This window comes from Scyliorhinus torazame, chromosome 6, assembly GCF_047496885.1.
Source record: "Scyliorhinus torazame isolate Kashiwa2021f chromosome 6, sScyTor2.1, whole genome shotgun sequence".
NCBI lineage: Eukaryota > Metazoa > Chordata > Chondrichthyes > Carcharhiniformes > Scyliorhinidae > Scyliorhinus > Scyliorhinus torazame.
The window spans coordinates 30,182,089-30,194,378 of record NC_092712.1 but is presented as its reverse complement, the minus strand read 5'-3'; the positions used below and the strand labels follow the sequence as shown (position 1 = coordinate 30,194,378).

The following is a 12,290-nucleotide window of genomic DNA, read 5'->3' as shown; positions in this document are numbered from 1 at the left end:
GGTCATCCAGTTCTCCTCCACCGCGTCCAGGAGGGTCTCGAGCTCTGCATCTGCGAAACGTGGGGCCGTGCGGCTTACTGCCATCTTGGCAGCTGGGATGGTGTGCGTGGAGAGTGAAGTGTGTATGTGCGGCTGCAGTTTGTCAGACTCCTGAGTGTCAATCGAGAAACCGGCTAATCCGGCACAGTTTTGCATTGAAATCGATTGTGTTCGATGTAGCGCTGGTGCTACCCGGTTAACAATAGCAGAATCAGTCCAGATGCGGCGCCAGTTTTGCTGTCATGGGCCTTCACAAATTCTGCGTCGGCGTCAACACTTACTCTCAGGAACGGAGAATCCCACCCATGGAGTTTGGTCACAGATCAGCAGTGATCTTAGTGAACAGCGAAATAATTTCAAGGGGGCAAATGACCTACTCTTATTCCCAAGTTCCCAGAAATCAAAACATTCTTTGGTGGGAGGGTGGAGGCACATTCCGATGGAATGTAAAGTTCATGCTTTTGGACCGCTATCCTCCTTCATTAGTTTCTCGGTCACCAATCCTGGAAAATTAGCATTTCTGTGTTGCAATGAAAATGATAAAATGTTAACGATACCCAAGTGCCTGAAACTCTGCACTTATTTCAGAATAACTCCTTACTTCAATTGTTTAAGACTTATATTTCAGAACCGTTACTAAGTGGTTAATTGTTGGACCACATCTCCAAGAATGCGTGCAGTTTTGGTCTCCTTATTTAAGGAAAGATGTAAATGTATTGGAGGTGGATCAGAGGTGGTTTACTTGGGCTGCTTTAGCTCAGTTGGCTGGACGGCTGGTTTGTGATGCAGAGCAAGGCCAGCAGCGCGGGTTCAATTCCCGTACTGGCTGAGGTTACTCATGAAGGCCCCGCCTTCTCAACCTTGCCCCTCGCCTGAGGTGTGGTGACCCTCAGGTTAAACCACCACCAGCTCTCCATCTCAAAGGGAAAGCAGCCTCTGCTCATCTGGGACTATGGCGACTTTACTAGATTGATACCTAGATTGAGTGGGTTGTCTTATGAGAAAGATTGGGCAGACTGGGCTTGTTTCCACTGGAATTTCAATGAGTGAGGGACGGCTTGATTGATAAAGATCCTGAACGGTATTGGCAAGGTGAAAGTGGAAAGGGTGTTTCCTCTTGTGGATGGGTCCGTAACTAAGGAGCCCTACTTTAAAATTAGGGGTTGCTCTTCCAGGACAAAGATGAGGAGAAATTAATTTCTGAGGGTTGCTTTGGAACGCTCTGCCTCAGAAGGCGGGGCCATTGAATATTTTTAAGGACGAGGGAGATAGGTTCTTGTTAGGCGAGGGAATCAAAGGTATTCATGGGTGGATGGGTATGCAGAACTTGAAACACAAACAGATCGGCCACGATCTTATTAAATGTCAGAGCAGGCTCAAGGGCCCAAATGTCCTACTTCTGCACCTAGTTCATCTGTTCATTTGTTAGATTTTACAGTTTGGTCAGTTTTTCGAGTTTGCGAGGTTAGTATATATGGACTAATTATCTGAACAAAATAAAGTTGAACAGTATTAATAACTTAAAGGCACATGTTTTCCTAAATTCTGTTCCTAGGCAATTGGGTTGTTGTTACTGTGAGTGGAAGACAGATTTCAAAAGTAAACTAATTTATACTGACAACTGTACAAATCTTCTTCAGTGATCACTCATTAACGAGTATGATTGTCCGCCCAAGAAACTCCGTGTTCCAGGCTTTGGGCTCTGTGGGCCCTTGCGTGGTTGATTAGCCCGATTCCAGGCCGCACACTTGGCAGATGTTTCTGGGAGCTGGGATCAGTCCTTGGATTCTAGATCACTGGTATTCCTTTCTCCGGCTCCTTTTCCAGACTCATCATGCTGTCGGGTGTCCTCGAAGAATTGTGTCTCTTCAAGTAGGAGGTTCCTCCAAGTAGGTCTCTTCTGAGCAAGGGTTTCCCGGGTGTTGATGTCCATGTTGGGTTTCTTGAGGTCGGCCTTCAAGGTGCCTTTGAAATGCTTCCTTTGTCCTCCTCTTGTTTGGGAGTCAGGACTCTGACTTCCTAAGCACATGGCTGGAGTCGGTTTCGAATAATTGGAGCCTCGACGCTGTTGCCCTTGGCTCCTTCAAGGATGCTGATGTTAGTGTGCCTGTCCTCCAAGCTGATGCAGAGACTTTGTCTCAGGAGCGTTGATGGTATCTCTCCAGGGCCTGGAGGTGGGCGTCTGTATTCAATCCACGTTTCTGAGCCTATAGAAGAGTTGGGAAGACGACTGCCTTGTACACAAGGATCTTAGTGTCAGCATGAACATGAATATTGCGGTCATCAAAAACTTTCATCCTTAGGTGCCCGAAGGAGGCGTTTGCGGATTGGATACAATGTTAGATTTCTGAATCGATGTTGGATTTCTGAATGAGACGTAGCTTCCCAGGTAGGGGAAATGTTCCATGTTTGATAGGGTTTCTCCACTGATCTTGATGGGAGGGAAAGACCAGATCTTTCCCTGACGCAGGTTCGTAAAGGATCAGAGAGTCACAGGAACCTTAAAGTGCAGAAGGCCATTCGGCCCATCGTGTCTGCATTGACGCTTCAAATGAGCACTCTACCCATACCCACATCCCCCTATTCCCGTAACCCCATAACCTAAGCTGCACATCCACAATTTATTAGGACCAATCCACCTAACCCGCACATCTTTGGAGTCTGCTCGAGGATGAGACCAATCCTTCAGTATGCTTCCGCGAGGTGTCAAGCACGACGTGGAGATTCTCTTCTGAGAGAGTGGAGATGTCATCGGCAAAGTTCCACAAGTGATGTCAGTGTCACTTTCTTGTTGGATTTCAACCAGTTGAGGTTCAAATGTTTGCCGTCCAACCTGTAGACAATGTCCACGTGCAGGTTAGGTGGGATTATGGGAGAGTGGGCCTAGGTAGGGTTCTCTTTCAGAGGGTTGGTGCAGACGTGATGGGCCAAATGGCCTCCTTTTACACTGTCCGAATTCTATGGTTCTAAGGTGAAGGGTGGAATGTAAAAGTAAGGATACGATGTTAGAATTGTATAAAACACTGGTGAGGCCACAACTGGAGTATTGTGTGCAGTCCTGGTCACATTACAGAAAGGAAATTATTGCTCTGGAGAGAGTGCAGAGGAGCTTTACAAGAATGTTGCCAGGGTTAGAAAAGTGTGGCTATGAGGAGAAATTGGATAGGTTGGTTTATTTTCCTTGGAACAAAGGCGGCTAAGGGGTGCCTTAATTGAGGTGTACAAAATTATGACGGGAAGAGGCAGGGTGGACAGAATAAAATTGCTTCCCCTGGAGAATTCTAGAACCAGGCGACATAGATTCCAGATAAGTAGCAGAAGGTGTAGAGGGGACATGAGGAAGAACTTTTTGACAGCGGGTAGTGGGTGTCTGGAATTCACCGACCGAGTTGGTAGTGGAGACAAAGGCCCTAAACCCTGGATCTGTACCTCAAGTGCTCTAAGCTACAGACCGAGTGCAGGAAGGTGAAATTAGAAAGGGCACTAGTGTTCTAGGGCTGGAATGGTCAAGATGGGCCGAATGGCTTCCTTCTGTGCTGTTACTTTGTGATTCTATGATGATGTCGATGAAGATAGAGAAACGGTGGTGGTGGTGGGTCCAGTCGTAGGTTTTGGTCTTATTTCTGGTGAGGAATATTGCCGACATCTTGTCATGAAAGAGTCAGAGGATGTTGATGAATTTCTCTGGACAGCCGGCCTTTGACAGGGTCTTCCACTGCACCTCCCGATTGACTGAACCTTGGTCAGATCGATGAAGGCCATGTAGAGTGGTTGATGTCGCTCCTGGCATTTCTCCTGAAGTTGCTGAGCTGTGTAAATCATGTCCGCTGTTCCACGGTTTGGTGGGAAGCAACACTGGCTTTCCAGAAGGATTTCTTCAGAGACTGGGAGAAGGCAGCTAGCAAAGATTCGGTCGATGATTTTCCAGCGATGGAGAGTAGGAAGATTCCTCTGTAGGTCCCATAGTCCGCTTTGTCTCCTTTCTTGAAGCTGATGGTGATGACGGCATCCCTGAGGTCGGCAGGAATTTCTTCTCAGTCCCAGATTTTCAGAAACAGCTGATGGAGATGACAAGTGATCTCCTCTCCTCCCAAGTTTGAAAATCTCCATTGGAATCCTGTCCACTCCTGCAGCTTTTCCATTCTCCACATGTTTAACGGCAATTTCGACTTTGTCCACGTTTGTGGGGAGTCTAGGATCATCTTGACAGGAATTGGGGGATTTCCTCAAACACATCCTCATCTACGATTGTATCACAGTTTAGGAGTTCTTTGAAGTGATCTCTCCATCAAAGGCTGATGTTTTCTCTGTCGCTCAAGAGAGTTCTGTCCTTGAAGAGAGAAAATGCTGGAAAATCTCAGCAGGTTTGGCAGCATCTGTAGGGAGAAAAAAGAGCTAACGTTTCGAGTCCAATGACTCTTTGTCAAAGAGTCATCGGACTCGAAACGTTAGCTCTTTTCTCTCCCTACAGATGCTGCCAGATCTGCTGAGATTTTCCAGCATTTTCTCTTTAGTTTCAGATTCCAGCATCCGCAGTAATTTGCTTTTATCCAGAGTTCTGTCCTTACTCCGAACCGGTTTGAGGCCTAGGGTGTCGGGTCCATATATTTCCTCGGTGGCACTGAGGATGCCCCAGGTGTCACTTGTCAGCGAGGAGTTGCAGCTCCTTGGCTTTCTTTCTCAGTCCACCACTGGCTCTGGATTTCCCTAGTTCTTCTTTGTAGATCCGCCTTGGCTGATTGATGAGCTCTCCTCTTTGCCTTGCTGGTTATGATGTTTTGCCAGCTGTGGAGAGCTTTCCTCCATGTCGATGAGGTCTTGGATGGTGTGGTCATTCTCATTTAACCAGTAATGGGAGTTCCTGGTCTTATGGCCGATGGTTTCCACACACCCGGAGATAATGGCTGTCTTCAGCTCTTCCCAGTTTTCCTCCGCTCCATTAGAATGGAGGCTTTGGAGATTTTGGAGAAGTCATCGTTGGACGTTCACTAGCATGCATGGCTCTTGAAGCCACTCAATGTTGATCTTTTTTCTGAGCTGTTTCCTCACCTTTCGCTGTTTCTGGTGGACATAGAGGAGCAGATGGGCAACTGATCTATCCAGCAGGCATCTGCACTGGTCATCGGTTAGTTGATGAGGGCATCCTTTTGGTCTCGGGATCAGACGATGATGAAGTCAGTCCTGTGCCAGTGCTTTGGCCGTGGAAGTCTCCAGGAAGTCTAGAGTCTTTTTGGCAGACCAGTGCGTTAGTGATGACAAGCTGATATTCTGCATGTTTGGTGAGGACAACCCTGTTGAGTTGCAATTCCCAACTCCTTCCTTTCTGATAGTTCCTTTCGAGAGTTGGGAATCCTTTCCAACCCTGCCGTTGAAGTCCCCAAGGAGGATGATCTTATCTGCCTTAGGAATGTTGGAGAGTACGGTGTCCAGGGTGGAGAAGAAGCCTTTGTTGGATTCATCATTGGCGTCAAGGGTTGGGGCATAGGTACTCATGACCGTCGCCTGTTGGTTCTTGGCAAGTTATAGGCGGACGGTCATGAGGTGCTCGTTGATGCAGACAGGGAGCTTAGAGAGAGCCGGTCGACGTGTTCAATTCCACACAACTGTACATATATTAATCTATCAAAAAAACTTCCATTAGCACACAATTCTCAACAACTTATCCCATCATTAATTCCAGAATTTAGGAAATCTTAGGCCTTTAAGATATTATTACTGTTCATTTTTGTTTAGTGAAGATGGATAGTCCGTACATGTTAACCTAGAAAACTAGCAAAATCATTTGGAATGGAAATTACCGATGTAAACTTGGCACATTGCAATTACGCAATTAAGATCAACTGGTTTCTGGAGATACTTGAACAAAATTTACCAATCTTTCACCATCATTCAAGTCCATAATTATGGGAGGAGAAGGAAGTTTCTCGGAGAATTATAATTTGTTTGAAATATGTGGCGGAAAGAACAGCACAGAAATATGTGGCGGAAAAAATGCATTATTTACTTTTAAGGTTATTGCGAAATAACACTGTATTTGAAGAATCACTGGCCTTGAACAAGTCATAATTTTTTTTAATGTAATCCTCATTATTGTCACAAGTAGGTTTACATTAACACTGCAATGAAATTACTGTGAAAAGCCCCTAGTCGCCACACTCCGGCGCCTGTTCGGGTACACAGAGAGTGAATTCAGAATGTCCAATTCATCTAACAAATACGTCTTTCGGAACTTGTGGGAGGAAACCGGAGCACCCGGAGGAGACCCACGCAGACACGGGGAGAACGTGCGGACTCCACACACACAGTGATCCAAGCTGGGAATCGAACCTGGGACTCTGGAACTGTGAAGCAACAGTGCTAACCACTGTGCTACCGTGCCGTCCTGCAATGCTGATAAAGGCAGGCTCTGGCTCCCAAATCCCACCAAGTCTACTATATGAACGCAAAAACGTAAGAAATAAGAGAAGATTCGGCTATTTGACCCCTCAAGCCTGCTCCATCAGGTCAGTAACATCATGGCTGATTGCAGTCTTAACACCACTTTCCATGCGATGCTCCATAACCCTCGACTTACTTGTCAATCAAAAATATATCTGACTCATCCTTGAATATTTTTAATGACTGAGCTTCCATTGCTCGCTGCTGGGGAAGGGAATTCCAAAGACTAACAAACCCGGAGAGAGAAAGTAAAATCTGCCTCATCCCCATATTAAATGGGGGAATCCCTTATTTTTAAACTGTACCCCCTGGTTCTAGATTCCCCCATAGGGGGAAACATCCTCTCAGCATTCACCCTGTCAAGCTCCCTCAATCTTAGATGTTTCAATAAGATCACCTCGTTCTTCTAAACATCAGTCAACATGAGGCATATATAATGTAGCCAACTGGTGATCTGCAAGAATTGCTTGGTACTGTCCCCCTAAGAACAGCTCAGTAGAAGCACAGTACCTTCTCACTCCATTCCCACAACATATCAGGACCAAATGCATTAAAAAAAAAAAATACATGCATAGCCACACAAAGCCCACACTGTGCCCCCCCCCCCCCACCCCAGTAGCTGCAGAAAGAAATGGTACCGACCTGTGTACAGTATCCATGGGCTCCAATCAATGTACTGCTGGGGACATCAAAGTCAGATTTTACTCTGGAAATAATTCAAAATGGTAGCAGTTTATAAAGTGTTCGTGATCATTTCAGCTGTGGAAATAATGAAGCCAGACGCTAAGACACCTTATCTAAATCGTCCCCTTATTCAATGCCTGCGTGACTGTCTCCAGAGCACCAGGTTCAATTATGGAAAAATTGCCCACTTATCCAGGATCCACAAACATTTAAAAAAAAACTTCCAAATCACTGTGGTTTATAAAACTCACTGAGAAAAACGTGCAAGAGCATAAGGACAGTCAACGATGAAAGCAGTTATTTGGCCCAATGGCCTCCATTTTTCTAACATTCCAAATAGGAAGTCGTGTGGCGCAGTGGGTAGTGTCCCAGCCTCTCTGAGCCAGAATCTCAAGGTTAGAGTCCCACCCTAGGACTTATTCGCCATGGAAGGTGCGCTCACAATGCGGTCAAGCAGATGGGGTAAATATTCCTGCAAAATTCTTCCAACACATGCCAATAGCAGGCGGCAAGGGCGAGAGAGATTCCAGGTCAGCCATGTGACAGAAAGGAGGCTCATAGATCCAGACTATAACACATAGGAAAAAAATGCACTTCGCCACAGCAACTCTGACAACCTAAGTGAACCGCAATGCATCCCCATGACTCTAGATGCATTTCACCATAATGTTGTTAACAATAATTTCAAACATTTGACACTCTTAAGTAAAGACATGTTTGACTATGGGTGATTCCGGATTCCTTTTTGTTATTTGTTTGTGTGAACATGCGGGCTACTGTTTGGGGTTTGGTGGGAGGATGGGATCGTTGTTATTGATGTGGGGATTGACATATTTGTTACTGACTGTTGTTGGTGGGTGTAAATTTGGGAGAAAATGTGAACAAGGAGGGGAATAAAGAAATATTTTTTTAAAAAGTAAAGACAGGTTTTTTAAAACCAGGTTTGACTGCAATGGTAATTGCTGACTCCATATCGCGCTATCAATCAATACTTTGCAGCTTATGTACACCAAGGGTTGTTTCAGTAACACGATCGGAATGTACATTAGATAGGCATAAAAACAAGAAGCAGATATAAATAGTGATATCTCTTTGAAATCGGGATCCTAGATAGATATGCTTTTAAAACCTTTAACCTAGAGGCTCCCCATGGCCTGGCGCATGCTCCAACAATTACAGGATCAAATGATTGGTTTGGCTGAAGATGATCCTCTGGTGCATTCCATCTCCTGCTTCCCAAATACCAATCTTCGCATTCCGTAACAAGCTCTACCTTCGACGACTGCAGTGTCCTTTATTGATTTACAGGATGCGGGTTTCGCTGGCTGGGCCAGCATTTATTACCCATCACTAGTTGCCCTCGAGAAGGTGGTGATAAGCTGCCTGGTTGAAATGCTGCAGAGCATGTGGTGTAGGTACTCGTACAGTGCTGTTAGGCAGGGAGTACCAGAAGTTTGACCCAGCGAGAGTTAAGTAACGGCGATATATTTCCAAGTCAGGATGGTGAGCGGCTTGGGGGGGAGCCTCCAGGTGGTGCTGCCCATGTGCCTGCTGACCTTGTTCTTCGAGATGGTAGTGGGTTTGGAAGTTGCTGCCTAAGGAATCTTGGTGAGTTCCATCGGCTTGCTTTGCCTAACCACAATTGAATACAGTGAGAGATCGTCAACTGACCCCTTGGGTAACTAACTTCTGCACGTACATTACATTTTGCAAGTAAAAATGAAATGAAATGGAAATGAAAATCGCTTATTGTCACAAGTAGGCTTCAAATGAAGTTACTGTGAAAAGCCCCTAGTCGCCACATTCCGGCGCCTGTTCGGGGAGGCTGGTACGGGAATTGAACTGTGCTGCTGGCCTGCCTTGGTCTGCTTTCAAAGCCAGCTGTTTAGTCCTGTGCTAAACCAGCCCCAATAGGATTCACTGAGTTTTTCAATCCTGAACTTCATTAACTATTGCTTTACCTCCGACCTACCCCTTATCAATTGGTCTCTATATGTTACTTGTGAAAAATATGAAATATTTCTATCTCTGATACTTATTGGAAGTCTTCTTACATATTGGGGCCGGTTTAGAACAGTGGGCTAAATAGCTGGCTTGTAATGCAGAACAATGCCAGCAGAGCGGGTTCAATTCCCGTACCGGTCTCCCCGAACAGGCACCAGAATGTGGCGACTAGGGGCTTTTCACAGTAACTTCATTGAAGCCTACTTGTGACAATAAGCAATTATTATATGACTGCATACCCAGAGCTAGGTTTGATCACTGCAACTTTCTTCCAAGCTACAGCAAAGGGAGTAGGAGAGGGGATTTTAATGACTTACTTTGTGGAAGCAGGGCAATTCAGGAGTTAAAATCATTTACTATTCTCTTCCTGACCCATAGCTTTCTCAAGGCCAGTCGCAAGCTCAGACAGAAGCCTCATCATCAGATACAATTCCTAATCACTTTTGTTTTCACATATCGGAGACTGATTTTGTTCCAGTCAATAGTCACCTGGCAAAACCATTTTGTCAAATTGAGCAACCACGTTTCGAAGATCAACAACGTGTAATGGGTGAAGCATCTTTGTTATGTTTGGTTTCCATTGCAGAGTAACTGGACAAAGGATGCTAAATGCACGTTAGAAAGCATAAATGGACCTCAGAAGGAGTGCAGGGTAGATTGACCAGAATGCTACTCGGGCTCCAAGTGTTAAGTTACGAGGAAATGTTGCATTGTCTAAGCTTGTACTCACTTCAGGAAATGCGTGTCTTGGAAGGAGTACAGCTTGGACTCAACGGAATGTTACCAGGGCTTCAAAGGCATTTGTATTTGTTCATGGGATGTGGGCATCACTGGCTGCAGCAGCATTTATTGCTGTGGATCTGGAGTCACATGTAGGCCAGATCAGATTTCCTTCCCTAATGACATTGGTGAACGAGATTGGTTTTTACGAAAATCGACAATGGTTTCACAGTCACCTTTAGACTTTTAATTCCAGATTTCTATTGAATTCAAATTTCACCATCTGCCATGGCGGGATTCGATCCCGGGTCATGACTCTGGTTTACTAACCCAGCGACAATACCTCTATGCCACTGCATCCCCCTCTTCATTCACAACGACAGGTTGGATAGTCGAAGCTTGTATTCGGTTGAGTACGGAAGATTAAGGGTTGATTTAATTGAGGTCTTTAAGACGATTAAAAGGATTTGATAAAGTAGATAGAAAAAGGGCAGAACTTTGAAATTAGAGCGAGGCTATTCAAGGGGGGAAAGTAGAAAGCACATCTCTCACACACACAGACGGGTGGAAATCTGGAACCCACTTTCTTAAAAGGATGTTGAGGTTGGGGCAAAGTTTCAAAACTGGCTTGGATAAATTTTGGTTTGATAAGTGCTTAATGGGATGCCAGACCAAGTGGAATAAACAGAGTTGAGATACAGATTAATCATGATTTGAAGGGCTTAATGGCCTAATCCTGCTCCTATGTTCCTAATTTCCAACACCCATTTTCTTTGGGAGGACTGCTCCATGGTCCAGAAGAATCTCTGGAAAATAATACAGAAGATGTTTTGAATCTAGCAATGTTGCTTCACAGCGCCAAGCTCCCAGGTTCGATTCCCGGTTAGGGTCACTGTCTGTTCAGCGTCTGCACGTTCTCCCTATGTCTGTGTGGGTTTCCTCTGGGTGCTCCGGTTTCCTCCCACAGTCCAAAGACGTGCAGGTTAGGTGGATTGGTCATGCTAAGTTGCCTTTAGTGTCCAAAAAGGTGGGGTGGGGTTACTGGGATAGGGTGGATGCGTGGGCTTGGGTAGGGTGCTCTTTCCAAGAGCTGATGCAGACTCGATGGGCCGAATGGCCTTCTTCTGCACTGTAAATTCTATGATTCTATGACTGCTCCACCCAGTAATACTATCATAGTTGATCAACCACCTCAAATCCTCAACGCCAAATTCCACCCTATCCCCAAATATCCTGGATTCCCTCAATATCCAGCTTCAGTCCTGAATGTACTCAATCGACTGAACATCCACAGCCCTCTGGGGTAGAGAAATCCAAAGATTCACAGACCCTCAGAGAAGAAATTTCTTACCTCAGTCCTAAATGACCCCTCATCCTGGAACTATGGCCCCCTGTTGCAAGCTTCCAAGCCAGGGATTTCAGCCTCTCAGTATCTACTCCATCAAGCCTTCCAAGATTTTGTATATTTGAATGCGATCACGTCTCATTCTTCTAAACTTCAGAGAATACAGGCCCATTTTACTCACACCTTCCTCGTAGGACAACCCTCTCTCATCCCTGGAATCATTCAAGTGAACTCTCTTGAGAAAGGAGACCAAACTCTACTTAATACTCCAGTTGTGGTCTCAACAAAGCTCTTCGTAGCAAGACTTTATTACCCTCATTCTCCAATAAAGACCAACATAACATTTGATGTCAGGATCATAATGCTGAATATTGTGCTAGAGGAATTCAAAGAGGCGTTTTAGCTGTTTGAAATAAAATGGAGCCTACCTTCAAATCTGTCATCTATCCACATCACGTTAGTTGTGGTCAAGCAGCACAATAGCTGGAAGCATTTTGTTCCCATTTTTACTCTCGGGATATGAACTGCGCTGAATCATGAGGTACAACTAAACAATAAGTTATCAAAATAACACCGGTTTTGAGATAAGCATTAGCGCTCTTACGTTTATCGTGAAAAAGCACATCTGTATTTCATGTATTTTTTTTCTTAAAAGAACACAAATTTGGGAGTTTCCAACACTTTATCAAAAGGTCAGGAAAACAACCTGTTTATTATAAAAATAATGAATCTTAGGGGATTGGCAATCAACGACAACAACAATGATTAAACATCAGGGTCAAATCTATGGAAGTTGAACTGCAAATAACCTCTTCACAATATAGCCCAAGTTCAGAGAAACGAGCGTCATTTACTGTTGCTTTACATTTGCCTCTGCCACATAAACATATTTTAGCTGAAGACCCATTCCTCCACATTCTTGCTTCAAGTGGTGGAAGGTCAGGGACTTGGGCTGCAGCGTTGGAGCCTTATTTCCAACCCAAGCTGCCACTGAGATTGGCCCCCTTACAGGGACACAGGTTAGGGAAATGTAACTTCTGATCGATGTTCAGACATGAAT

The 12,290-nt window shown here is 45.0% G+C and overlaps 1 protein-coding gene across 2 annotated transcripts in view; it reads right to left on the bottom strand.

Moving 5' to 3' along the window:
* The window catches only part of mindy4 (MINDY lysine 48 deubiquitinase 4), a 275,047-nt gene that overhangs the window by 56,284 nt on the left and 206,473 nt on the right, over positions 1 to 12,290 (bottom strand). For both annotated transcript variants that reach the window (XM_072508076.1, XM_072508075.1), the window contains one exon: positions 7,120 to 7,183. In XM_072508076.1, the coding sequence (XP_072364177.1) occupies positions 7,120 to 7,183 (64 nt within the window). The remainder of the gene's footprint in view (positions 1 to 7,119; positions 7,184 to 12,290) is intronic.